Source organism: Trichomycterus rosablanca, chromosome 2 (assembly GCF_030014385.1).
Source record: "Trichomycterus rosablanca isolate fTriRos1 chromosome 2, fTriRos1.hap1, whole genome shotgun sequence".
In the NCBI taxonomy this organism is placed as follows: Eukaryota; Metazoa; Chordata; class Actinopteri; order Siluriformes; family Trichomycteridae; genus Trichomycterus; species Trichomycterus rosablanca.
In genome coordinates, this window is record NC_085989.1 from 2596251 (window position 1) to 2623079 (window position 26829).

At 43.6% G+C, this 26829-nt stretch overlaps 1 protein-coding gene across 2 annotated transcripts; it reads right to left on the reverse strand.

Moving 5' to 3' along the window:
* Positions 1-26829, reverse strand: vars2 (valyl-tRNA synthetase 2, mitochondrial). Of its 2 annotated transcripts, XM_063009904.1 has the most exons (31): positions 26748-26776; positions 26175-26311; positions 25658-25825; positions 25199-25280; positions 25007-25107; positions 24011-24132; positions 23842-23908; positions 23650-23747; positions 21597-21678; positions 20828-20947; positions 19773-19881; positions 19589-19677; positions 18724-18814; positions 18313-18440; positions 17484-17587; positions 16548-16629; positions 16125-16201; positions 15922-16009; positions 13785-13878; positions 13201-13271; positions 12711-12836; positions 10496-10600; positions 9672-9740; positions 9504-9582; positions 8918-9048; positions 7713-7865; positions 6698-6916; positions 6466-6577; positions 3875-4080; positions 2167-2316; positions 1-223 (listed from the first exon to the last, which is right to left on the reverse strand). In XM_063009904.1, the coding sequence occupies exons 3-31, from the start codon at positions 25820-25822 to the stop codon at positions 143-145; spliced, it is 3201 nt and encodes a 1066-aa protein (XP_062865974.1). In that variant the 5' UTR covers positions 25823-25825; positions 26175-26311; positions 26748-26776; the 3' UTR covers positions 1-142. The 2 variants fall into 2 exon arrangements, with proteins under 2 accessions (XP_062865974.1, XP_062865966.1); XM_063009896.1 differs by lacking the exon at positions 26175-26311 and having other exon boundaries at positions 26748-26829.

Genomic DNA, 26829 nt, shown 5'->3' on the forward strand with positions numbered 1-26829 from the left:
CATGGTTAATATTTTATTTCAACATTTGTCGTACATACAATGAAAACAAATAAAAACTCCTATTTCACCCTGGCACAGCAAACAGACCCATCACTTCCTGCTGAAGAGGCAGTTAAACACGTTTCTGTGCTGTTTTTTTCAGTTAACCCGAGTTTGTTCTGACAGGATCCAGAGCTGAAAGTTGGAGGTCAATGCTCTTTAGTTCCTGCTCCAGTGATGCAATCTGAAGAAAAGAAAAACAAAGTTATTTCCTTCTCATGTGGTTAAACTGCTTTACTGACAGCTTTACGTCTGGGCATTTGAAAAACAAATGAATAAGCAAATCCATTTGTGCTGCCGGGACTTTGGTTAAAAGGTGCTGCAGTTCATTTTTAGTGTCTGTTTCATTTCGGTCGAGGTCACTGGAGGTCCAGCTTCAGTGGTAACGCTGGACGTAGGGCAGAAATGCACCCTGGGTGGGGCACCAATATATTAACCTCCTCACTCCTAATGTCCAGTATAATGTCCAGTATACTGGACATTTTTTTTCTGGGTTTTATAACTCGACAGGAAGTTTTACTTTGTTACACTCACTTTTAGACACTCCAACACAACTCTGTCTTTCTACTGGTTGGTCAAAGACATTGAGAATTTTTTTTAAGCTTCTTGAAAAAAGACCCGAAGATGGCGGCTTTTGAGAAAGACGCTTGTTGCCTCCGTGACCGAACAAAACATACGTTTTTATCTATTAATGTGCACGTATAACCAAAGTGTTTTAGAAATGATGTATTTTTAGAAGGTTTTTGTAATGATTGGTAACAATATAAGCGATGAATATGTATTTACACATACTTAAATTTCGAGCAAATGTTTTATGTCCAGCCAGCTGGACATTTGGATTTAACGTATTGAATGTTGTTTAGTTTGTCATGCTAACTATGAATTAGAAGATGTGCATCAGTATTACTTTTTGCATTTTTCGTGCTGTACATATCTTTTTCGTGTATGTTAAGGGCTGACAGTAGATGAGGTCCTTAAATTACTAGATGATAGTAATAGACTGCAGTGTTGAGAGTAGTGGAATGAATATCAACAGGATAGTGATAGGGAGTCAAGTGATTCTAAGCCAAGATGTTAGATGCAGTGGGGCAGATGCACTTGCCAGTGGTGGGTAGTGATAGCACCAGAAAATCAAGCATAAGATGTTTAAAATGTAATGTATTTCTTTGCATTCAAGTTGAATGAAACTGCTTTTATGAGTTCCACACAAGGTCCCGTTAAAAAAAGAAAAGAAAAACTCAAAGCTGAAATGCAAAAGGTTTTGATTTGAATAATTTAGATATCATTTATTTTCAAAATATTTATATTGAAAGATAGATATGTGGATAATTTAAAATTTAAAATTAATATTCACAAACTGAATATTCTGTTTTATGTTTTAGTAATGTTCCTTGTTTTTAAAATATATCTATAAAAGGAAAGTTTGTTTATAAGAAAAGGGGAAATGAACAAAGCTAAATGTTTTAATTAAAAAGTTTGAGTTTTCATTTTTAAGGTTTGAGTTTTTAAAATTAAAAGTTTTAAATTAAATATTTAAAATATTCATATAAATAATTAAAATTTTAATTTTAACTTCTGTATAAACTAGTATATGCTTTTTAATATTATAAACATGTATTACATTATGCCATAAATGTACAATACTTGATATGTCACATGTTATAATGGTAATAACAATATGTAAATTTTTTCAGAATCTTGCACATTTCATGCTCTTAATTCCAAATGTCCAGTATACTGGACACTAAATAACTCACAGTCCCCAAGCAAAATTTCTTTTTTTTTTGTATAATGTCATTTAAAAGGCTGAAATGAACAAGTGTTGTTACAGGATATTGTTTGTTTTCAAAGCGTCCAATCTCGGGGGTGAGGAGGTTAAAGGGAGAGACTTTGTGATTAACACACACTAAAGCTGCAAGTTTTATGCCTTTTACACATTTTTTGGTAGGTGGAAGGAAGTAGAAAACATCTGGAGGAACCCAAAATGAACATGGGGGGACTAATAATAATAATAATAATAATAATAATAATAATTGTTGTTGTTGATAAACATATTAAGACTTCTGCAAATTGTGAGATTATTAGGTGAGTGAAACCGGCGCTCAACACAAGCGGATGAATTCTCACCTTATTCTCGGTCTCTTGCTGGATGTGTTCAGGAACCTTCTCTGTGTAGTTGTGCACTCTGGTTCGAGAGACGAACTGCTGGAGCTTGACGAGAAGCTTTTCTCTGCGCTGAGAGAGCAGGACGATCTGTTTATCACTGTTTGTAGAGTTCTAGGACAGATAAGAGGAGAAAATAAACATCGGTAAGAAACAAACACTGTGCTCACGTCCGACAGTACAATCACTCAGTCAGTACAGTCTCTCTGTGGATAATCGATCATTGTTATTTATACACTGATCAGCCATAACATTAAAACAACCTCCACTTACCATATAGAAGCACTTTGTAGTTCTACAATTACTGACTGTATGCTGTTCTTCAATGGTCAGGACCCCCACAGGACCACCACAGAGCAGGTATTATTTAGGTGGTGGATGATTCTCAGCACTGCAGTGACACTGACATGGTGGTGGTGTGTTAGTGTGTGTTGTGCTGGTATGAGTGGATCAGACACAGCAGCGCTGCTGGAGTTTTTAAACACCTCACTGTCACTGTCACTGTCACAAAAATATCCAGCCAACAGCGCCCCGTGGGCAGCGTCCTGTGCCCACTGATGAAGGTCTAGAAGATGACCGACTCAAACAGCAGCAATAGATGAGCGATCGTCTCTGACTTTACATCTACAAGGTGGACCAACTAGGTAGGAGTGTCTAATAGAGTGGACAGTGAGTGGACACTCTAGCAGCGCTGCTGTGTCTGATCCACTCATACCAGCACAACACACACTAACACACCACCACCATGTCAGTGCTGAGAATGATCCACCACCTAAATAATACCTGCTCTGTGGTGGTCCTGTGGTGGTCCTGACCATTGAAGAACTGGGTATGTAGAGAAACAGATGGACTACAGTCAGTAATTGTAGAACTACAAAGTCAAAGTGCTTCTATATGATAAGTGGAGCTAATAAAATGGACAGTGAGTGTAGAAACAAGGAGGTGGTTTTAATGTTTTTTACTGCAATGAGTTGTATTGTTTTGCATCCACATTCCATTCAAAGTCAGTTCATATGTTCAGTTTGGAATCCCTAAACTGATCCATTTCAATTGTATGCAGGTTATTATTCTGCATGACAATATTGCAGCTCAGAACTATCACGGTCAGGGTTGCAGTGGGTTTGGAACTGCCAGAAAACACCTCACTTTTTTGCATGTTTGTGGGAGATGGGAGGAAAACCAAATAACCAAAAGCAAATGATGTGAAATCGGGGAAAACATGCAAAACTGCTCACTGTAGGTAGGAATTAGACCTTATTCTACCTGCTGCACTGCATGTGTCTTAGAAATGCTTATAGAATAATAATAGTGTAAGTGGGGTAACATAATGTTTATGCATTTATTATGCCTTAAACCAGTGGTACCGGTCCGTGGGTCATTTATTACCGGGTCGCAAATAAAGAATAAATAATTAGAGATAGATCCAAAAGCAATGAAAACACAGCTCCATTTCCAACATCCTATCTTTGTAAAGCTGGATTTTCTGCAGTGACGGCAGAGTTACGGAGTAGACTGGACATAGGGAACACACTTCGGGTGTTATTGTCTCCTATCACCCCTAGGTGGGAGCGTCTCATTGCAGCTCAGGGTTCCCACTGATTTTCCATCATTGGTGAGTAGTATCGTCAATCACTTTGTGTTTTTAGCACATTGCTGCAGGTTATATTATCACCTGTACATCGAGGTGTAACCGGACGGCGTGGTCGGTCACCCCTGTAGGACTCCCGTCAGGTGGAGTTGGTGCGGGAGGGAACGGCAGAGATGTGGCCTCCCCGTCAGGACAGCGCAGATGCAGGTCAGAGATCCGACCCAGGACGCAGATAGCATGACTGAAGCTGTGGAGGGTTTGAGCCTGGTCTGCTGTGCACACCGCCCACACTGAAACATGCAAAACAAAAAGCAAATGATATCAGTTCAGCACGAGTCAGAACTCTCACCTAAATCTCACTGATGTAAAAGGACGTGTTCTGCAAACTACACAGCATGCAATGTACGTACACAACAAGAATATTTCCAGTTCTTCAAGGATCAGTGGAATATTTTCTACTTTAGCACCTTTATTGGCCCCACAATGCAATACAGACCACTGATTTCCAAAATAAAAACCCACATGGGTCAAAAATGTACACACAGCACACCCGAGGTTCGTTTGTATGTCCTTCAGCTCTTTTCATCTTGATTAGCTGCTTTCTATTTTCGCGTTTTACAACCACTCTGTACTAATCAGGGTCGTGGTGTGTCCGGTGTCCCTAGAAACACTGTGCGCAATGCAGATTTTTTATGCAACCCAGGCAACACAAGATGTAACATAAAGCCTCCCAAAAGGGGCCTTTGCGCACAAGTTTATTTAATTATTAATATTTTGCTCTGTGACCTCTATCCTGTGGAGTTCCTCAGGGCTCCATGTTAGGGCCATTACTATTCTCCTTTTATATTTTACTGCTGAGTTCCATTTTCAGACAAACTGATAATTCTTCCTTAAAGAAGATACTGGATTGTCTCATGGAAATAAAATCTTGGATGGCTTTGAATTTTTTAGAGGTTAACAAAAGTAAAACTGAAATGATAATTTTTGGACCCAATGGTGCTAATTAAACTGCTCAGGCGGACTTGGGTCCTATGGAAAGATTTCAAACCTCAGCTGTTAGGAATTTGGGGGTTATAATGGATTTATATAATGGACTTCAAATTTGATAAACAGATTAACTCGGTAGTTAAGGCTAGCTTCTTTCATTATCCAAGGTGAAGCCGTTTTTATCTAATAAGGATTTTGAAAGGGTTATACATGCTTTTATTTCATCCAGACTGGACTACTGTAATGCCCTGTATGTTGGTGTTAGTCAGGCTGGTCTTTCACGTCTATAGCCAGTTTGTTTTTTGACCAAGACACGTACGCGAGAACACATCTCTCCGGTACTTGCATCTCATCACTGGCTACCACCTAACTGACAGCACTAGTAGTATCTTTTCTTCACTGCTCTAGACCCCGACCCTGACCATGGAAGGCCGTACCTAACACACACCCCCTTTAATACTTTTCACATGCACAGAGTCACGCGTCGTTCTCCATTATTCACCATCTCTGTGTGGGCGCCTTTGACCAGCCAGCAGAGGCCACAGCTGCAGCTCTAATGAGGAATCCCTGCACCCATCCCTCCCAACAGACACAGCACGTACATGTATGTACACGTCTGACCTCACACACACACACACACACACACACGTAAAACTTTCCCTGCAGTGTGTCAATAAAACATGGGAATGAAGCAAAAGTCGAATATGACTAATAAATCAACATTTAAAGAACAGGCCAGGTGAACCAAGCAGCGTCATGATAAGCTGGAAGAAATGACAGTCCCGTGAAACTACATCTATTTTAGGCTAGTGTAAAATAATGAGGTTGGTTTTGACACTTATACACTGAAAATAACACAAATATAATATAATAACATCGAAATACAATTTAAATACAGTTAATAAATCCAAAAAAGGCCGCTCAGGTGGCGCAGCGGTAAAACACGTGCAGAACACCAGAGCTGGGACCTAGAATACATCGTATCGAGTCTCGGCTCTGCCTGCTGGCTGGGCTGAGCGATCACATAAACAACGATTGGCCTGTTGTTCAGATATGGGTGGGTTATTAAACAGCAGGATAAGGACTCTATCATAACTAATGCAACTACGACCTCTGCTGGCTGATTGATGGCGCCTGCACAGAGAGAAAAGAGTGCTGTCAGGGTGTGTCTCTCCGTACACAACGCTGATCCGCATTGCACTCGTCAAAGTGTAGGTGATAAGATGCATACGGCTGCTGCCCACGTGTCGGGTTAGCTTCGTTCTCCTCAATCAGAGCGGGGATCGACTTTGGTGGAGAGGAAGCATGACGTAATGGGGCAAAAAATCTTCACGAGCCCAACACGGCAAAACACTCCATAGGAAACAACAGCACAGTCAGTGCAAAAGCTTCTTATGTGAATGCGCCCTTACGCTTGTCCCTTACATCGCACTCACGCCAAGTTTAAGAGTACACATTTCCAAAGGGAGACAAAGGGTGTTACGTTTCAAAGATTTCGAGTTTAGGGGAGAAAGAAACATTAGACTAAAAACATAATATTTGATTCTTTTGACTGAACTGAATCTGTTACACTGTGCAAGGCTCGGCGTTTCGGTGTGTGTGTGTGTGTGGACGCAGGGTTCACAAACTTTTCCAGCTACGCAGCGGTAAAGAAGGAATGCCGTTCCAAACATGATCATGAGACTCACTCGCTGGCTTCTCTTTGGTCATGTGGCACTGCGCCCTGAGCGACCTCGCCACCCGGACCACGTCCTGTACCAGCAGGAACTCGGCCTCTTCCTGAGAAAAATACCAATGCACCTGGCGAAGCGGGCGAAAGAACAACAAGAGAGGAATCAGGAAACATCTGACTGGCTTTTGTTTTGTTTTACTTTCTCTGTATTTGTTGCAGAGAATTTCCCGGAGCTGTTACTCACTCACCAGCTGAGAGGCCTGCGGGTACGGCTGCAGGCAGACGCTCTGGGTCGTATTTTTAGGGTTCGAGCTGTAGGGCTGCAGTCTCTGCCACAGCTCCTCGGTGAGAAAGGGCATGAAAGGGGAAAGCAGGCGGAGAGAGACGGACACGCAGTGGTACAACACGGAGGTGGAAATCTGCTTCTCTAGTTTCGTGCCTTGTGTCAGAACCGGTTTAACGCATTCCTGTGGAGAGACGGGAAATATGAGTAAAAAAACAATGTGACAAAACATGTAATAAAAGTAGATCAACTATGAAGATACATCAGGTATGTCAACTGAAACCTTGTTGTCTACTTCAGGATGTAAAAAGAAGAAGAAGAATGCCTTTATTTGTTATATACACAGCTACACTCACTCTCACATTCTTAACCGCTTATCCAATCAGGGTCGCGGGGGTGTGCTGGAGCCTATCCCAGCTTTTCAATGGGTGCAAGGCACACAGTAACACCCTGGACGGGGCGCCAGTTTATCGCAGGGCAGACACACACACACACATTCACCTATAGGGCAATTCAGTGTCTCCAATTAACCTGACTGCATGTTTTTGGACTGTGGGAAGAAACCGGAGCTCCCGGAGGAAACCCACACAGACAAGGGGAGAACATGCAAACTCCACACAGAAAGGACCTGCACCGCTACACATGTACAGTACAATCAAATTCTATTCATGCATTTTCTCCCAATTTAGCGTAGTCAAGTTGTCTTTCGCTGCTGGTGGATCCCTGATTGCAGTCGAGGTGGGTATATTGCTGCTCACGCCTCCTCCGACCCCCGCGCAGCCCTTAACGGAACCCTTTTCCACCTATGCACTCTGCACAGACGCCTCTCTATCTGCTAATCAGGGTCCTTACACAGCGTTTGAAGACCCCACCCACATAGTCCGGCCATCCCGCCCTAGCAGAGACGTGTCTGCTGCAGACACCTCCACATTTGTATTTGATCTGAATTTTTTCAGGCCCTATAAGTCCGTTATACTCACCAGATAGACATCACAGAGGTTGTGAAGCCAGAAGGAATGCAGAGCGGACGTGACGGCGTGGAGCTCGTAGCTCTCGAACCCTCCCTCACACTGAAGCACGGTACTGTGGAGTCTCGAACAGATCCACCGGTCCATTATCGACGTGGGAAAAGTCTGAGAATGAGAGCTGAATTAGTTCCAGAGAAAGAAAAGTGTACAAGAAGGAAGTGAGTTCAGGGTCACAGTGGGTACGGAGCCCACCTGGAAACTTTACAGGCAAGGCAGAAACACACAAAGAAAAGGGAACAAATCACACTGTAGAGCAGCCTATCCACCTGCTGCATGATTGAGGGAGGGAAGGTCGGACCTATACATACACCGATCAGCCATAACATTAAAACCACCTCCTTGTTTCTACACTCACTGTCCATTTTATCAGCTCCACTTACCATATAGAAGCACTTTGTAGTTCTACAATTACTGACTGTAGTCTATTTGTTTCTCTGCATGCTTTGTTACCCCCTTTCACCCTGTTCTTCAATGGTCAGGACCCCCACAGGACCACCACAGAGCAGGTATTATTTAGGTGGTGGATCATTCTCAGCACTGCAGTGACACTGACATGGTTGTGGTGTGTTAGTGTGTGTTGTGCTGGTATGAGTGGATCAGACACAGCAGCGCTGCTGGAGTTTTTAAACACCTCACTGTCACTGCTGGACTGAGAATAGTCCACCAACCGAAAATATCCAGCCAACAGCGCCCCGTGGGCAGCGTCCTGTGACCACTGATGAAGGTCTAGAAGATGACCGACTCAAACAGCAGCGATAGATGAGCGATCGTCTCTGACTTTGCATCTACAAGGTGGACCAACTAGGTAGGAGTGTTTGATAGTGTGGACAGTGAGTGGACACGGTATTTTAAAGGTCCTGCAGTGCTGAGAATGATCCAGCACCTAAATAATACCTGCTCTGTGGTGGTCCTGTGGGGGTCCTGACCATTGAAGAACAGCAAGAAAGGGGGCTAACAAAGCATGTAGAGAAACAGATGGACTACAGTCAGTAATTGTAGAACTACAAAGTGCTTCTATATGGTAAGTGGAGCTGATAAAATGGACAGTAAGTGGTTTTAATGTTATGGCTGATCGGTGTATATGGATATAGATAGACAGATATTTTTATGATGTATGTTTAGACTGCGATGCTTCAGCATCACTGTTTGCACGTTACCTCAGCGAGTGGGATGAGTGTGGCGTCCGTCTCCTGCAGAGCTCTCAGAGTGAAGCGCACCGTCTGCCACATCTTATTACAGAAATGTCTACAGCTCAGCACCTGGGACACGGACAGACTGATGTCCTCACCTGACAAGGTAAACACATGGACAAAGAGGCTAAAATAGAAACAGTGCTTATGAAAGGGGGTAACATCAAATGTTCACTTTCCTCCATCAAGACTTTCTCACAACAGGACAGTTTGGAGGGTGCCGGCTAGCTTGTATCATGGCCACTTGCCAGCTTAGGTGGCACAGCGGTCCAATACACTGCCTCACCATTTGGCACATATGAAGCTTATAAGTTCAAATCTCAGCCGTGCTACCAGCTGGAAGAGCTGCAGACTAGCACCCGCGCTCTCAAGTGTAAATGCACCAGGCGTATAAAGAATCACATTAATATTGACACCTTGCCAGGCCTTCCCTAGCTCAGAGACGGTCAATTCTGTCTGTTAATTGCCAGGTCAGTAGCACCGATGTAAACGTACATTTAATGTTAGGAACAAAGGTAATAAGTCACATATAAGCTTACACGACGCCACTCACCCTGAGCTTTGTAGGAGCAGAGAGCAAACCGCAGGGCATCGGTACCACACTCAGGAATACCTTGTGGGAAATCCTTCTTCTGCAGGAATGGGGGGGGTGCACATGAATTTGAGAAGATTTTAAAGACACTTTTGGAAAACCCCAGAAAATGAAGCGTCTGTTACTGACCTGAGCTTCTAAAGCTACTGCTTTTTCGTGTGGATCCAGATTTCTCTGCATTATTTTCTCCTCAAGCCTCTAAACAATCCAAAAAAAAAAAAAAAAAGATAAATATTACTTTAGACTGATCACGTTCAACGTAACGGTTACTTTTTTATCCACATTACATGCTGCTACAAGGTTATGAAGCTGAACTGCATGGTCAAAGGTATGTGCACACCCGAGTTCCATCATACAGCAAGATGACACGATTATAAACCTGCTTGCTGTGCGTGTGTGTGCATGAAGGTTAGGGTTACGCAAAAGTATAAACACGCCTGGTCACATTCTAAAAGATAACACATAGTTCACGGGGGACAAACGTCTGCACATCTAAATGCACAATTATTGTTATCTGCTGTATTTAACATTTATTGGTTTTTTTTTTCTTATTTTTTAAGGGCCGCCACATCGGATCATTCTGGTCTGCATACCTGATTTGACACCGGATGCTCCTACCACAAGTGCAAAGCCATCCAGTCAGGCCAACTGGAGCTACTAAACTGGCAGTGATAAACTGGCAACTGGCAACCTTTCACCCAATGAATCAGACCCACCGTGACCCTGACCAGGATAAAGCAGTGGTAAAACAAACAATGAATGAATGAATAATGATGATTTCTAAGCAAGTGAAACAGAACCCATGCTGGTGGGGTCGGCAGAGTCCATGTACCCATGTATGTCCATGTATGTGTCTTCTGTGACCCTTGAGGATTTACCGAGCTTCATAATGAAGGTCAGTAAGCTCAAGAAACTCACACAGTGCTGCATATCGAACTCGAGTGTGGGCGTACCTCCAGAGACACGCCCGACATCACATCCAGAGGGTCGATGACATTTCCCAAAGACTTGCTCATCTTCTGCCCGTGCTTATCCCTCACCAGGGAGTGAAAGAGCACCTGAAAGATCCAGAAGAGAAAAGGTGAGAGTGAGTTTGAATAACAGGGACACTATATATACAGTGTATCACAAAAGTGAGTACACCCTTCACATTTCTGCAGATATTTAAGTATATCTTTTCATGGGACAACACTGACAAAATGACACTTTGACACAATGAAAAGTAGTCTGTGTGCAGCTTATATAACAGTGTAAATTTATTCTTCCCTCAAAATAACTCAATATACAGCCATTAATGTCTAAACCACCGGCAACAAAAGTGAGTACACCCCTAAGAGACTACACCCCTAAATGTCCAAATTGAGCACTGCTTGTCATTTTCCTTACAAAATGTCATGTGATTTGTTAGTGTTACTAGGTCTCAGGTGTGCATAGGGAGCAGGTGTGTTCAATTTAGTAGTACAGCTCTCACACTCTCTCATACTGGTCACTGAAAGTTCCAACATGGCACCTCATGGCAAAGAACTCTCTGAGGATCTTAAAAGACGAATTGTTGCGCTACATGAAGATGGCCAAGGCTACAAGAAGATTGCCAACACCCTGAAACTGAGCTGCAGCACAGTGGCCAAGATCATCCAGCGTTTTAAAAGAGCAGGTCCTCAGAACAGACCTCGCGTTGGTCGTCCAAAGAAGCTGAGTGCACGTGCTCAGCATCACATCCAACTGCTGTCTTTGAAAGATAGGCGCAGGAGTGCTGTCAGCATTGCTGCAGAGATTGAAAAGGTGGGGGGTCAGCCTGTCAGTGCTCAGACCATACGCCGCACAGTACATCAAATTGGTCTGCATGGCTGTCACCCCAGAAGGAAGCTTCTTCTGAAGTCTCTACACAAGAAAGCCCGCAAACAGTTTGCTGAAGACATGTCAACAAAGGACATGGATTACTGGAACCATGTCCTATGGTCTGATGAGACCAAGATTAATTTGTTTGGTTCAGATGGTCTCAAGCATGTGTGGCGGCAATCAGGTGAGGAGTACAAAGATAAGTGCGTCATGCCTACAGTCAAGCATGGTGGTGGGAATGCCATGGTCTGGGGCTGCATGAGTGCAGCAGGTGTTGGGGAGTTACATTTCATTGAGGGACACATGAACTCCAATATGTACTGTGAAATACTGAAGCAGAGCATGATCCCCTCCCTCCAGAAACTGGGTCGCAGGGCAGTGTTCCAGCATGATAATGACCCCAAACACACCTCTAAGACGACCACTGCTTTATTGAAGAGGCTGAGGGTAAAGGTGATGGACTGGCCAAGCATGTCTCCAGACCTAAACCCAATAGAACATCTTTGGGGCATCCTCAAGCAGAAGGTGGAGGAGCGCAAAGTCTCGAATATCCGCCAGCTCCGTGATGTCGTCATGGAGGAGTGGAAAAGCATTCCAGTGGCAACCTGTGAAGCTCTGGTAAACTCCATGCCCAGGAGAGTTAAGGCAGTTCTAAGAAATAATGGTGGCCACACAAAATATTGACACTTCAGGAACTTTCACTAAGGGGTGTACTCACTTTTGTTGCCGGTGGTTTAGACATTAATGGCTGTATATTGAGTTATTTTGAGGGAAGAATAAATGTACACTGTTATATAAGCTGCACACAGACTACTTTTCATTGTGTCAAAGTGTCATTTTGTCAGTGTTGTCCCATGAAAAGATATACTTAAATATCTGCAGAAATGTGAGGGGTGTACTCACTTTTGTGATACACTGTATATACTATAGGGCCAAAAGTATGTGGACACCCATACTAATGTTCAATAATTTCCTTTGGGATAAATAAGGTATCTGTCTGTCTGTCTGTCTGTCTATCTAACTGCCTGTCTATCTGTCTGTCTGTCTGTCTGTCTGACTGTCTGTATGTGTGCTTGTCTGACTGTCTATCTATCTGTCTGTCTGTCTGTCCGTCTATCTATCTGTTTTTCTATCTGTCTGTCTGTCTGTCTGTCTGTCTGTCTACAAGCACAAATTCCCACAGACACACTTCAAAGTCTTGTAGAAAATCTTCCCAGAAGAGTGAAGATGGAACGATTTAATATAATGGGATGTCCAGCAAGCTCATGATCAGGTGTCTTAATACTTTTGTCCACATAGTGTGTATATAAAAAGCAACACCTAAGGTACCTGTTTGAAGGGCAGCTGTCCGGTCAGTTCAGTGCCTAGCATCACCATCCGGGCAACCCAAAAGAAGATGAGGTCATTTCCTGTCTCCAGGATGCTATTGGGATAGAACCGCTTCAAGTCGTCTGTCTGTGGATTAGAAAGGCAGATTAAATCTCCAGAAGAGGGATCCTCATTTATTCATTTATTACTGATCACTTTCTTCCTGGTCAGGGTCACAGTAGGCCCAGGGCCACTACTTAACACTAAACACATGGCAGAAATAAAAAACACGCACCTATACACTCACTTAATTACACACCGCTAAAGGTAATTTAGTGCTGCCAGCCCTTCTGCTGCATGATTTGTTTCTGAAGAAACCCACACAGACAAGACAGACAAAAAAAGAACATGCAAAACTCCACACGAATCCCCAGGACCTATGTTTCTATGTGGCGCCGCGCACTTGTGAGGTCTTACGCATTGCACAATGTGCTGAATTGAATTGACGTACCTGCTGAGGCCATCCGAGCATGGCGAAAGGAAAAAGACCCGAAGAGAACCACGTGTCCAAAACATCTGGATCTAACGGAGAACGCGTTTTAGATATTAAATCATGTGTTGTTATTTAAAATAAGCTCAAGCATTATCATAAAAACCGCTATTTAACACGATGCACAAAAGTATGTAGACACCTGACCATGGGCTCATTAGGCCCAATTTTTCAAAGACTACTAGCATTATTTAGGAAGGTGCCTATCTTGTTTTGTGCCAGGTTATCTCTTCTGAGAAGGCTGAGGCCACTGGACGTCCTACACCCTGTTATTATGTGACTTGCTTTGTGCACAATCGTGCTGAAATAGGAAAGTACCTTCCCTAAACTTGTTGCCAAAAAAATGGAAGCATATAATTTATATTCTATAATAATTTTAGATTTTTTACACCTATTGATTATGGCCGTGTGAGAAACATTCAAAATCCTTAATAAGGCCGGGCGTCCACATACTTTTGGCCATTTAGTGGTTTCGTATTCTGATTATGTTGCAATACAATAAAACAAACACTTGCTGATTTTAAGTGATAAGCGATTATATTCACCCTGAGTCAGGATTATGGCATTAGGGTTCACTCCGAATTTGGCAGCAGCTCTCTCCCTGGCCTCGGTTTCACTACGACCCCACACCCACTGCTCCTGTGGGGAGACACGCTAACACCATCACACAATGCAGAACATACCAGGAACATACAAAACTTTTTTTCCACTAGCACACCAGCGCCGAGATTCTGAACTCCTCGGTTCGAAACTCGGCGTTGCCACCGTCGACTGGGCGCCATCTACAGTGTATCACAAAAGTGAGTACACCCCTCACATTTCTGCAGATATTTAAGTATATCTTTTCATGGGACAACACTGACAAAATGACACTTTGACACAATGAAAAGTAGTCTGTGTGCAGCTTATATAACAGTGTAAATTTATTCTTCCCTCAAAATAACTCAATATACAGCCATTAATGTCTAAACCACCGGCAACAAAAGTGAGTACACCCCTAAGAGACTACACCCCTAAATGTCCAAATTGAGCACTGCTTGTCATTTTCCCTCCAAAATGTCATGTGACTCGCTAGTGTTACTAGGTCTCGGGTGTGCATAGGGAGCAGGTGTGTTCAATTTAGTAGTACAGCTCTCACACTCTCTCATACTGGTCACTGAAAGTTCCAACATGGCACCTCATGGCAAAGAACTCTCTGAGGATCTTAAAAGATGAATTGTTGCGCTACATGAAGATGGCCAAGGCTACAAGAAGATTGCCAACACCCTGAAACTGAGCTACAGCACAGTGGCCAAGATCATCCAGCATTTTAAAAGAGCAGGGTCCACTCAGAACAGACCTCGCGTTGGTCGTCCAAAGAAGCTGAGTGCACGTGCTCAGCGTCACATCCAACTGCTGTCTTTGAAAGATAGGCGCAGGAGTGCTGTCAGCATTGCTGCAGAGATTGAAAAGGTGGGGGGTCAGCCTGTCAGTGCTCAGACCATACGCTGCACACTACATCAAATTGGTCTGCATGGCTGTCACCCCAGAAGGAAGCCTCTTCTGAAGTCTCTACACAAGAAAGCCCGCAAACAGTTTGCTGAAGACATGTCAACAAAGGACATGGATTACTGGAACCATGTCCTATGGTCTGATGAGACCAAGATTAATTTGTTTGGTTCAGATGGTCTCAAGCATGTGTGGCGGCAATCAGGTGAGGAGTACAAAGATAAGTGTGTCATGCCTACAGTCAAGCATGGTGGTGGGAATGCCATGGTCTGGGGCTGCATGAGTGCAGCAGGTGTTGGGGAGTTACATTTCATTGAGGGACACATGAACTCCAATATGTACTGTGAAATACTGAAGCAGAGCATGATCCCCTCCCTCCGGAAACTGGGTCGCAGGGCAGTGTTCCAGCATGATAATGACCCCAAACACACCTCTAAGATGACCACTGCTTTATTGAAGAGGCTGAGGGTAAAGGTGATGGACTGGCCATGCATGTCTCCAGACCTAAACCCAATAGAACATCTTTGGGGCATCCTCAAGCGGAAGGTGGAGGAGCGCAAAGTCTCGAATATCCGCCAGCTCCGTGATGTCGTCATGGAGGAGTGGAAAAGCATGCCAGTGGCAACCTGTGAAGCTCTGGTAAACTCCATGCCCAGGAGAGTTAAGGCAGTTCTGGGAAATAATGGTGGCCACACAAAATATTGACACTTCAGGAACTTTCACTAAGGGGTGTACTCACTTTTGTTGCCGGTGGTTTAGACATTAATGGCTGTATATTGAGTTATTTTGAGGAAAGAATAAATTTACACTGTTATATAAGCTGCACACAGACTACTTTTCATTGTGTCAAAGTGTCATTTTGTCAGTGTTATCCCATGAAAAGATATACTTAAATATCTGCAGAAATGTGAGGGGTGTACTCACTTTTGTGATACACTGTATAATTGGACATAACTTGCAGTGCCTGCAGCAGACACGTTTCTGCTAGGGCGGGATAACCGGACTATGTGGGTGGGGTCTTCAAACGCTGTGTAAGGACCCTGATTAGCAGATAGAGAGGCGTCTGTGCAGAGTGCATAGGCGATCAGGGATCCCCCAGCAGCAGAAGACAAATTGACTATGCTAAATTGGGAGTAAATGCATGAATAAAATAGAAAGAAAAAAAAAAGTCGTTCGTACGAAAGTCGTTCGTACCTCCTGTGTGGCGTCAGAGTCTGGTAACGTCACTCGATACGCAGGAATCTGATGACCCCACCACAGTTGTCTAGAAATGCACCAATCGCTGCAGGAGAGAGTTCAGAATGAAATGCTGATTAAAAATAAGAAAATAAAGAATAATAATAGAGCATAAAGACCGGGTCTGATCCTAAACCTTTTTTAAACAGGACAAAACCGACCTGATGTTGGAGAGCCAATTCTTCCACGTTTTGGTGTAGAAGTGAGGAATTATTTCCAGCTTTCCTTCATCTACAGCCTGCACGAGAGAGAAACCTTATGTTACAGCATTGTAAATATCCTTATGTAGCATAATATCATATATCTTCTATATAAAATATCATTACTATATGATATATAAGATATATGACATTAAGCTGCATTATACAGAAATAATTCCCATTTTTACACGATAAAATGGGCAAAATGTCATGGGGTCAGAATACTTTACTAATACTTTACCACTGGATACTATAGATTTAAACAGGGGTCAAGTTTGCTTAGAAGTTAAGATAGAGAGAAGATAAATATTGAGAATTTCTATACCGAGCAAAATAATTAAGCTTATTAACAGAAATACATTTAAATCGAGTGCAGGTACGTACTTCGATCGCCTTTTGCGCCATTTTCTCACAGCGGACGAACCACTGTTTCTTCAGCAAGGGTTCAACCACGTCCCCAGACCGACTAGAAACAAAAGTACAATTAAATTAGCCACACGATAATAAGCCTGTTGTAAATATCATTTATTCCTTTACAGTAAGCAGCCTTTATTTTAGAGTTGAAAAGTGATCAAAGGTCTGATGCCCGTAATGTCTGTGATTATCATTCTGTTAGTGATATATGTGTCTGTGTTGGTTGATCGGCCTGATTCCTTGAGGGCTTTGCATGTGTAATAACTGATACGTTCCGCTTGATAACTGGTACTGCCTGTAGTATTTATCTGAACTGACCTTTACCTTGTACAATGTACAATCTACCATTTATTTTACTTATTGAAAAAATGCCAGGGGCGTTTGAGTAGTACAGCGGTAAAACACATTAGCCCACAAGCTCTGCTACTGGCCAGCCGGGTGCCTGTCTGAACAATGATCGGCTCGTCTGGACGAGGGATTCATCAAAACTGCTGCAATTGCGACCCCTGCTGGCCAAGAGACCAGGAGACACGAGCTCTTCTGAGTCACCTTAACCAGTGCATCATTCTTTTCTTCGCATTTTCTTTTCCACTCCCACGCTGGCCAAGGAGGGCTGCAGACTAGCACTCGTGCCTCTCATGTATGATGTCTGTGGATGCTTCTTTACACCAGCCAGTGGTAGATTCCCACAGAGAGTCACGTTATGCTTTCTGTGCTCATCTACAACTCGTTCCAGACAGCAGAGCTCACGTTTACAGCAGCAATGAGCGAAAAAAGCCCAACTTGTTCCCCCATGGGCCAATTTAACCAATGACTTAAAAATGCAAGCTAGAGCGAAAGCAGCTCATTTGAAACCTGGAGCCTGTTTTCTTTCCCTGTAGTGTCAGAGAGCTGGTCTCGTCTTACCTGCAAACAGGTAACGACATGGCATGATCTCGTTTTTCTCTGAACAACTTCCTCTCCATCAGTGCGCCGACCACCCGCTCCCTGGCGTCGAACCGCTTCACTCCCTGAAACCAGATGAAGATGCAGTTGTAGCCTAGAAGTTAAGGTTCTGGACTAGTAATCGAAACGTCCAGGTTCAAGCCCCATCACTGCCAGGTTGTTATTGTCTGGCCCTTGTTTGCTTAGACTGTATACTGTCACAGTACTGTAAGTCGCTTTGGATAAAAGCGTCTGCTAAATGCTGAAAATGTAAAATGTAAGAGCACACTGTGTGCTGGGCATCACATTTAATTCTAGAACATCAGCAAATGTGAAGAAATTGCTTCGGAAATGAGAACAAACTGTAATTCTAATATTAAATAGAAACGGCATTTTAAAATTCCTCCCACACGTCCAAAGACGTGCAGTCAGGTTAACTGGAGCTACTAAGCAGACGTCTTTATCCAAAGCGACTTATAATTATGACTGCATATGTTGCAAGCAATTGAGGGTTAAGGGCCTTGCTCAAGGGTCCAACAGTGGCAACCTGGCAGATGTGGGGCTTGAACCAGTGACCTTCCAGTTACTAGTCATGTACTTCAACCGCTGAGCTACCACTGTCCAAAGTGTGTGTGTGGATATGTGGATATGTGGGTGTGTGTCTGCCCTCCCTGTGATGGACTGATGACCTATCATGTGTCGCCCAATGAATCGAACCCAACGTGACCCTGATCGGGTTAAAGCGGTGGTAAAAACAGACAATGAATGAATGAATGAATGAATGCGTAATATTATATAACGATGTTTGTACCTCGAGCCAGCGGCCACAGAGCGACGTCATGGTCCCGTCTCCCGCGATCACGGTGAGGCGAGGCAGCGAGTGTCTCTGAGAGAGCAGGAAGTCGGTGTGATCATGAGCCGGGGTCAGCTTCACAGCTCCTACAAGCAACCCGGGAACAAGCAAATTACTTTCTTTTATAAGTGGTTTCAACCCAAGGCTGTAATCACAACAATATTGAGGAGGGACACGCCCCCAGTAGCTTTGTGCTGGGGTCCGTCAGTGTCCCCATCAGTTGTTAATATGACAAGAATGTTTTAGAATGGTGGGAACCCCCCGTCCCCCCGTCCCCAGAAGATTACATTTCATTCTAATGTTTGATTTCACTAGAACAAAGAGTTAAAGCACCTAAACATGACAAAACATCCTCCACATGAGAGATACCTGTTCCCAGCTGCATGTCCACCATGGTGTCTGTGATGACAGGTAAGAGTCTGTCTGTAAACGGGTGTCTGCACTGCTTCCCGTGGACGTCCTGATAAAACAGCAAGAAAAAAGCTTACACCGATCAGCCATAACATTAAAACCACCTCCTTGTTTCTACACTCACTGTCCATGTTATCAGCTCCACTTACCATATAGAAGCACTTTGTAGTTCTACAATTACTGACTGTAGTTATTATTTGGGTGGTGGATCATTCTCAGCACTGCAGTGACACTGACATGGTGTATTAGTGTGTGTTGTGCTGGTATGGTTTTGAAACACCTCACTGTCACTGCTGGACTGAGAATAGTCCACCAACCAAAAATATCCAGCCGACAGCGCCCCGTGGGCAGCGTCCTGTGTCCACTGATGAAGGTCTAGAAGACGACCGACTCAAACAGCAGCAATAGATGAGCGATCGTCTCTGACTTTACATCTACAAGGTGGACCGACTAGGTAGGAGCGTCTAATAGAGTGGACAGTGAGTGGACACGGTGTTTAAAAACTCCAGCAGCGCTGCTGTGTCTGATCCACTCATACCAGCACAACACACACTAACACACCACCACCATGTCAGCGTCACTGCAGTGCTGAGAATGATCCACCACCTAAATAATACCTGCTCTGTGGGGGTCCTGTGGGTGGGCTAAAAAGGTATGTAGAGAAACAGATGGACTACAGTCAGTAATTGTAGAACTACAAAGTGCTTCTATATGGTAAGTGGAGCTGATAAAATGAACAGTGAGTGTAGAAACAAGGAGGTGGTTTTAATGTTATACGTCCTGATTCATAATGAGCTGTTACACAGTTTTACACCATGACTACCTGATACCGAGGATCATCGGGATGCACCGCCACGGCCACGTCACCCAGCATGGTCTCGGGACGAGTGGTCGACACAGCGACCTCTCCGTCTGACAAAAACAACACACACACACCAAATAAAGTCAGGACGGCAGGGCTGATTAAACACGGAGAGTGAATTTAGATCAAAGCGAGAAGTGCTCACGCTGTCCCTCGAGCGGGTACGCGAACGTAAACATGGTCCCGAATTCCACTTTTCGCTCGTAGCCAGGAACAGGGAGAAGAGTCCGACCAGAGAGCTGCTTCCAGTCCACCTATATAGACAAAAGTATTGGGACACCCCTTCTAATTACTGAATTCATGTGTTTCAGCCACAACAATTGCTAACAAGTTTAGGAATTGCTTTCAACAGTTTAGGGAAGTCCTAAAGGGGTCCTTTCCTATTCCAGCATGACTGTGCCCCTGTGCACAAAGCGAGCTCTATAAAGACATGAATCTCGGAAACCCCAGTGTCCACTCAACAGCTTTGGAAAGAACCGAAACTCAGAACCCAGCCATACAAACGCTGCATTTTTTCCAATTTTCCTCCCAATCTAGTCGTATCCAATTACCCGAATGCGTTACGCTTCCTCTCTACTGATGCTGATCCCCGCTCCGATTGAGGAGAGCGAGACTGACACACGCCCCCTCCGACACGTGTGCAGTACCGACTGCATCTTTTCACCTGCACGAGGCGAGTCCATATGCGGACCAGCTTTGTGTACAGACAGGCACACCCTGATCAACACATTAGGAGTCAGCCAGCGGAGGTCGTAACTGCATCAGTTATGAGATCCCATCCGGCTCCGTCCCTGTATGAACAACAGCCAGTCGTTGTTCATGTAGCCGCCCAGCTGAGTTTCGAACCGACGAGTTTGAAATGTCAGCTCTGGTGTGCTGGCATGTTTTACCTTTACCTTAACTGCATGGACACAAATTCCCACAGACATACTTTAAAGTCTTGTGAGAATCCCATTTGTATAGCTCACATAGAGGTCACACCACATTTGTGAGGTCAGGCACTGATTTTGGAAAAGAAAGCCTGGGTCAATTCATCCTAAAGGTGTTTAATGAGGTTGTGGTCAGGCCTCTGTGACGGCCACTGAAGTTGCTCCACTGTAAACTCATCAATACGTCTTTACAGACCAACACTAAGACCTTCTACCGGATGTTTTCACACTGTCCATATTAAACTGGACCTGCGACTTCAGCTCGCTGTACCTCTATATCCGAGATGGCAGATTCCAGCGCGCAGCTCCAGTTGATCAGACTCTCCGAGCGATAGATCAGACCTGAATCGCACATCCTGACGAACGCTTCCGTCACGGCGTTACTGAAACCCTGTCGAGGAAAACACAGAGGAGACAAAACAAAAGTGAAAAATAAAAACCTGACAGGGTAGAATTAGAGCTCAGACTGTGAGCGTCAGGGTCTGGGAACAGTGCTAGACATTGTAGGTGTTACTTATAGTTTATTTATTTATTTATTAGGATTTTAACGTCTTTGGTTACATTCATGACAGGACAGGTAGTTGACGGACAGTCATGGACAATTTTGTATCTCCAGTTCACCTCACTTGCATGTTTTTGAACTGTGGGAGGAAACCGGAGCCCCAGGAGTAAACCCACACAGCGAGGGGAGAACATGCACACAGAAAGGACCTGGACCGATCCACCTGGGAATCAAACCCAGAACCTCCTTGCTGTGAGGCGACAGTGCTACCCACCGAGCCACTGTTCCGCCCTCTACTATGTTCAGGCGTTATGGTATACATGCTTTACAGTAAACAGGTGGGGTGGGTTCAAAACAGCGACATACACTGACTGTATGGACAAAATTATTGGGACACCCCTTCTAATTTTTTAATTCATGCCATGGTCACCCAGGCAGGGAATCAAACCCAGGTCCTTCCTGCCACTGCGCCACTGTGGAGACCCAAAAGCATTTAATACAACTTAAAACATTTGCAAATCATTGAATGCCATGTTACCGGATCCATAGTGAAACAGGCTCGGGTCCAGTCCAGCGAAGCCCCGAGTTTCTTCAGCTGATTGTAAATTTCGTCTCCTTTTCTGTAACAGAAGACACATTTAACACAACAACAGCCGGTCCACACATTCAGTGATTGAAACACAAGTCTGGATTATTTACCATGTAAGTAAGTAAGTAAGTAAGTAATTTATTTATAAAGCACATTTACAACCAAAGTGCTGTACATGTTGAAACATAAAACACACATATAAAAAGCAACACAAAGTATAAAACAGTAGAACAACAGAAACGCAGACCATGACACTCATCCAGGAAACGCTAGTCAGTAGAAGTGCGTTTTTAGTCTAGATTTAAAAACTGAAATGGAGGAAGCGGCCCTGATGTCCAAAGGCAGACTGTTCCACAACCTCGGAGCAGCAACTGCAAAGGCTCGATCACCTTTGAGCTTCAACCGTGACTGTGGCACAGCCAAGAGCAATTGATCGGATGAGCTAAGAGATCTAGGGGGAGAATAGAATTGGAGCAAGTCTCTTATGTAAGATGGCGCCAATCCATATAAGGACTTAAAAACAAATAGAAGAACTTTAAATTGGATCCTGTAGCTTACAGGAAGCCAATGGAGAGATGCCAGGACCGGGGTAATGTGGTCAATCTTCTTTGTGCCTGTGAGCAGACGTGCCGCTGCATTTTGGACAAGCTGTAACCGAGCTAATGAAGACTTACTTATACCCACGTACAAACTGTTACAGTAGTCTAGGCGACATGAAATAAGTGCATGAATTACCTTTTCCAGGTCTTGTGGTGACAAAATTGTGACATGTGACTGCAATAAGACAATTTATGCTTTATTATTTTTATGAAAGTTTCTAAATGTTCTCACGATCGTTGTGTTTCCTGTACAGAAAACAAGTCGGGCGGGTGCAACACGGCAACACACACTATGTATACAAAAGTATTGGGACGCCCCTTCTAACTATTTGTGATGTGTTTCAGCCACAACAGGTGTAATAAATCAATTATAGAAAGGAAATTATATGATGTAGCGGCACGGTGGCTCAGTGGGTAGCACTGTCGCCTCACAGCAAGAAGGTCCTGGGTTCGATCCCCAGGTGGAGCAGTCCGGGTCCTTTCTGTGTGGAGTTTGCATGTTCTTCCCGTGTCTGCGTGGGTTTCCTCCGGGAGCTCCGGTTTCCTCCCACAGTCCAAAAACATGCAGTCAGGTTAAGTGGAGACACTGAATTGCCCTGTAGGTGAATGTGTGTGTGTGTGTGTGTGTGTGTGTGTGTGTGTGTGTGTGTGTGTATCTGCCCTGCGATGGACTGGCTCCCCGTCCAGGGTGTTACTGTGTGCCTTGCGCCAATTAAAAAGCTGGGATAAGCTCCAGCACCCCCTGCGACCCTAATTAGATAAGCGTTTAAGACAGTGAGTGAGTGAAATAATGATTCCTATATGAACTTTGCAGAAACAGTTTAGGGAAGGCCGTTTCCTGTCACTGAAGAAACATGAAGAAACGCTCGGTTTACAGAAACTCCAGTGTCCTGCACAGAGCACTGACCTCAGCCCCACCGAACAGCTCTGGAATGAACTGGAACATCAGCACCCAGCCATACAAAGCCTTTTTAACTGAATGGGCACAAATTCCCACAGACATACTTCAAACACAAACAAAGAGCGGCTAAAAGGATGAAACAGAAGTCGCTCTGTTTTAATACCACTGGTTCTTGAAATGGGATAAGATTTGGACATAGGACCAATGATGGCAACTTGACAGTGGTGGGACTTGAAACAGTGACCTTCTGATTAATAAAAAAAAATAGTTGTAGTAATGCAATGCAAAATAAAAGTCCTAAAGCCCTAAATAACAAATCAAAATGAACATATACTGTGTTGCACTAGCCGAGAGGGGTAATAACGTCACTACTGTCACTAGTACAACAATGAACTTTATGTTTGTATGTGTATTATAGTGATTGGTTGATTGATTGATTGATTGATTACTTTATTGATCCCTGAAGGGAAATTGCAGAATATATTATAAGACAAGGACTCACTCATTTTTCCATCTCCAGACCTCCTGTAGAAATTCCTCCCGGCTGTAATCCCGCCGATGCTTTCTCTGTTCCCTTAACAGCTTCCTCTCCACCACAGACTAACAGATACAAATCAGACAGGTTAAAAATACTGAGTTAAGTAGCCACAGACTGACCCCGTCGTGTACAGTAGACAGGATAGTGGAAGGATACCTGTGTCGCAATCCCTGCGTGGTCACAGCCGGGCACCCACAGCACCTTGTAGCCCTGCATCCGTCGCCTAAACAAAAGTTCATTATTGATCATTGAATCAGCAAGCCAGTATAGACAAGCATGAATTCTACATCTAGTACGTCGGCATACAGAAATAAATGTTAGTCACCAGCGGGCCAGGGCGTCTTCTATTGCCACCGTTAGGGCGTGGCCGAGGTGCAGGGTGCCAGTCACGTTGGGTGGCGGGATACAGAGGGAGAAGTATTTATCAACAGCCTGTTCCAGTTCACTCTAAGTAAAAAAGGAATGTTTAAAGAATTAATGTAGAGTTTTAATATACAGTAGAGGTGGATTCATCATGGTCAGGGTTGTGACGCCCCCCAGAAACACCCTAGATAAGATAAGATAAGATAAGATAGCCTTTTATCATCACACAGGGGGGGATTTGCTTGTTACAGCATGTTACAGCAGCTTTCAGGAATACAGAGATATAGTGTTTATACATATATTAAAAAATTAAAATGTAAAGATATAAAACATGCACCTGATTTTAAAAGGTATTGCACAAAGTTTAACAAATATTGCAGATGCCAAGCAATTGCAGAACACGTATTTACTCACCACTCACTCAAATACACAAAGGAGTACATTTTTCTAGATTTTTTCTCTTTATCTTCCAATCTAGTCATATCCACTTCCCGATAGTGAATCTGGTGGATAATCGAGCGCTGAGCCACCCAAGCGCTCAGAGGATTTGAAGGTCTAGAGCAAAACTATTCGATCATTTACAAACGATCGCGAAACATGATCAGCTGCTTTGAAGGTAAAAGTGAAGTCATTTTTCCTTGACTTATTTTCTTGTTTTATCCTGGTCAGGGTTGCAGTGGGTCCGGTTTTCATGAAAGTGACACACCCAGGACAGGACACCAACCCATCAGAGGGCCTTGGACACCCGACCCGCACAGACACAGTCAATAATGTCTGAATGTAGATGTCTGACCAAATGATAGCACCAGTGGGGATTCTAACCCTGGATTCAGAGTGCCTGAATTATTTTTACAGATAAGAAAAAGGGCTTTGAATTTATGAATTAACACTCGATACTTATCAGCTCTCTCTCTCTGATTCAGGAATGAATAATGAGATGACGGCCTCTTTTACATACATGCTTCTCCGGACTGAAGAATCCCTGCTTCTCCCACCACTGATACCAGCACGACTCCACATATTCTGAGCTGTAGGACTGCGGAAGGGGCACGGTGGTGTCTGATTAGGAGAAAAAGGACGTACATTAGCAAGTGTAGGATAAGAGACCACACCAGTGTTATTACAGTGTAATAAGAGCAACACGATGTACCTTTCTTTTCTCCAGGCAGGGTAGGAGCAGAGTAGGTTACTTTTTCTTTTACTGACCATTTCACCCCAGTGTTTTCAACATCCTGTAAAGATCAGACGAACAACTATTAATGAGTTCTTGTTTAATTGTCTCTACTATTAATGTAAGCCTGATATGTGTAATTACATATTGTAGCACTGGTTACTACTGAATCGTCGACCAGAAGGTCAAAGGTTTACTTATTTTATTAGGATTTTAGGTTGACTAATTAAAAAGTAATTTAAATCTGCCAATCTTCTGTGGTTTTCATGCACAACCGTGTCTTAAGATTTTAAATAAGAGTGTGAGAAACTATAAACATCCAGTGAGCATCAGTCCTGGCCGTTGACTATCATTAAACCTTAAATCAACATGTTTTCTGTTCTTTTCTCAGTACAGGAATACATGCTGAAGTTAATGTTCACGGTGTGAGTGACGTACACTGCTGAGTATAGCCGTTTCCCTTTTCTTTTTCCGTTTTGCCTTTTCTGATTGAGACCTGAGCGACTGTGAAGGCTGCGACGATGATGAAGAAGAGGAACGTCTCCAGGTTCTCCATGTTAAAACTCCCGGACCTAAACATCTGGGCCAAGTGGGCCTCAACATTGCCTGGAAACAAAGAGACGATGTGTGAGAAACGCAAACTAAGAAGAAGATCGCCTTTATATGTCATATGTACACACACACACACACACACACGCACACATATATATATATATATATATATAGTTTTGAAGCTGGGGTCAGAGTGCAGGGTCAGCCATCATTCGACACCCCTGGAGCAGAGAGAGTTAAGGGTCTTGCTCAAGGGCCCAACAGTGACTGCATGGTAGAGCTGGAATTCAAACTCTCAACCTTTCAGTTGATAGCCCAACGCTCTACCCACTAGGCCACTACTGTCCCACACTTTTTACACATTTTTGTTACATAATAATATAATTTTGTATCTCCAGTTCACCTCATTTGCACGTCTTTGTACTGTGGGAGGAAACCGGAGCTCCTGGAGGAAACCCACAGGACCGCTCCACCTGGGGACCGAACCCAGGACCTTCTTGCTGTAAGGCGACAGTGCTACCCACCGAGCCACCGTGCTGCCTAATAGATGTGTCAAACTAGCCTTATTTATATAAGCCAGTTGTAGTCACAATATCACAATATTAGTCAAATATTATCTCAAGAGTAAAATGATCATTTAGAACCTGCTAGACCAAATAAATAAGTAAATAATTGTTTATTTTTTAATTGCAAGCATGACATAATGTCCCACAGCTGTGTGTATTTATTTTAATCCTCAGCTGTATGTGTATTTATTGTTTTGTACATAATTCAGTGTATAAACAACTTCACTGTCTCATTTACATTCAAATGATCATAATAATCATGTTGCTTGGACATCAGGTGATGAAACTAAGGACAAGCAATGGAGATATTTTATTTTTATTTTAAGGACCCACAACACGCATCACTTTTATAAACATGAGGCATAAAATTCACGTCTAAAATTGGACAGATTAATAATATGAATATTTACCTTTGGTTAGTGAGAGATTGTTACTCAGGGCGCAGACATGTTGGAAAGCGAAATAGCTTTTGGTGCTACCTTCAAGTGCCCT

Coding starts and splice junctions, on each gene's coding strand:
- vars2 (XM_063009896.1), bottom strand. CDS start 25,822: ATGTTGAGGCCCACTTGGCCCAGATGTTTAGGTCCGGGAGTTTTAACA. Junction 13,272..13,784: donor TGCCATAATCCTGACTCAGG/GTGAATATAATC, acceptor GTTCTCCGTTAG/ATCCAGATGTTTTGGACACG. Junction 6,917..7,712: donor ACCTCTGTGATGTCTATCTG/GTGAGTATAACG, acceptor GTCTCTCCACAG/GAATGCGTTAAACCGGTTCT.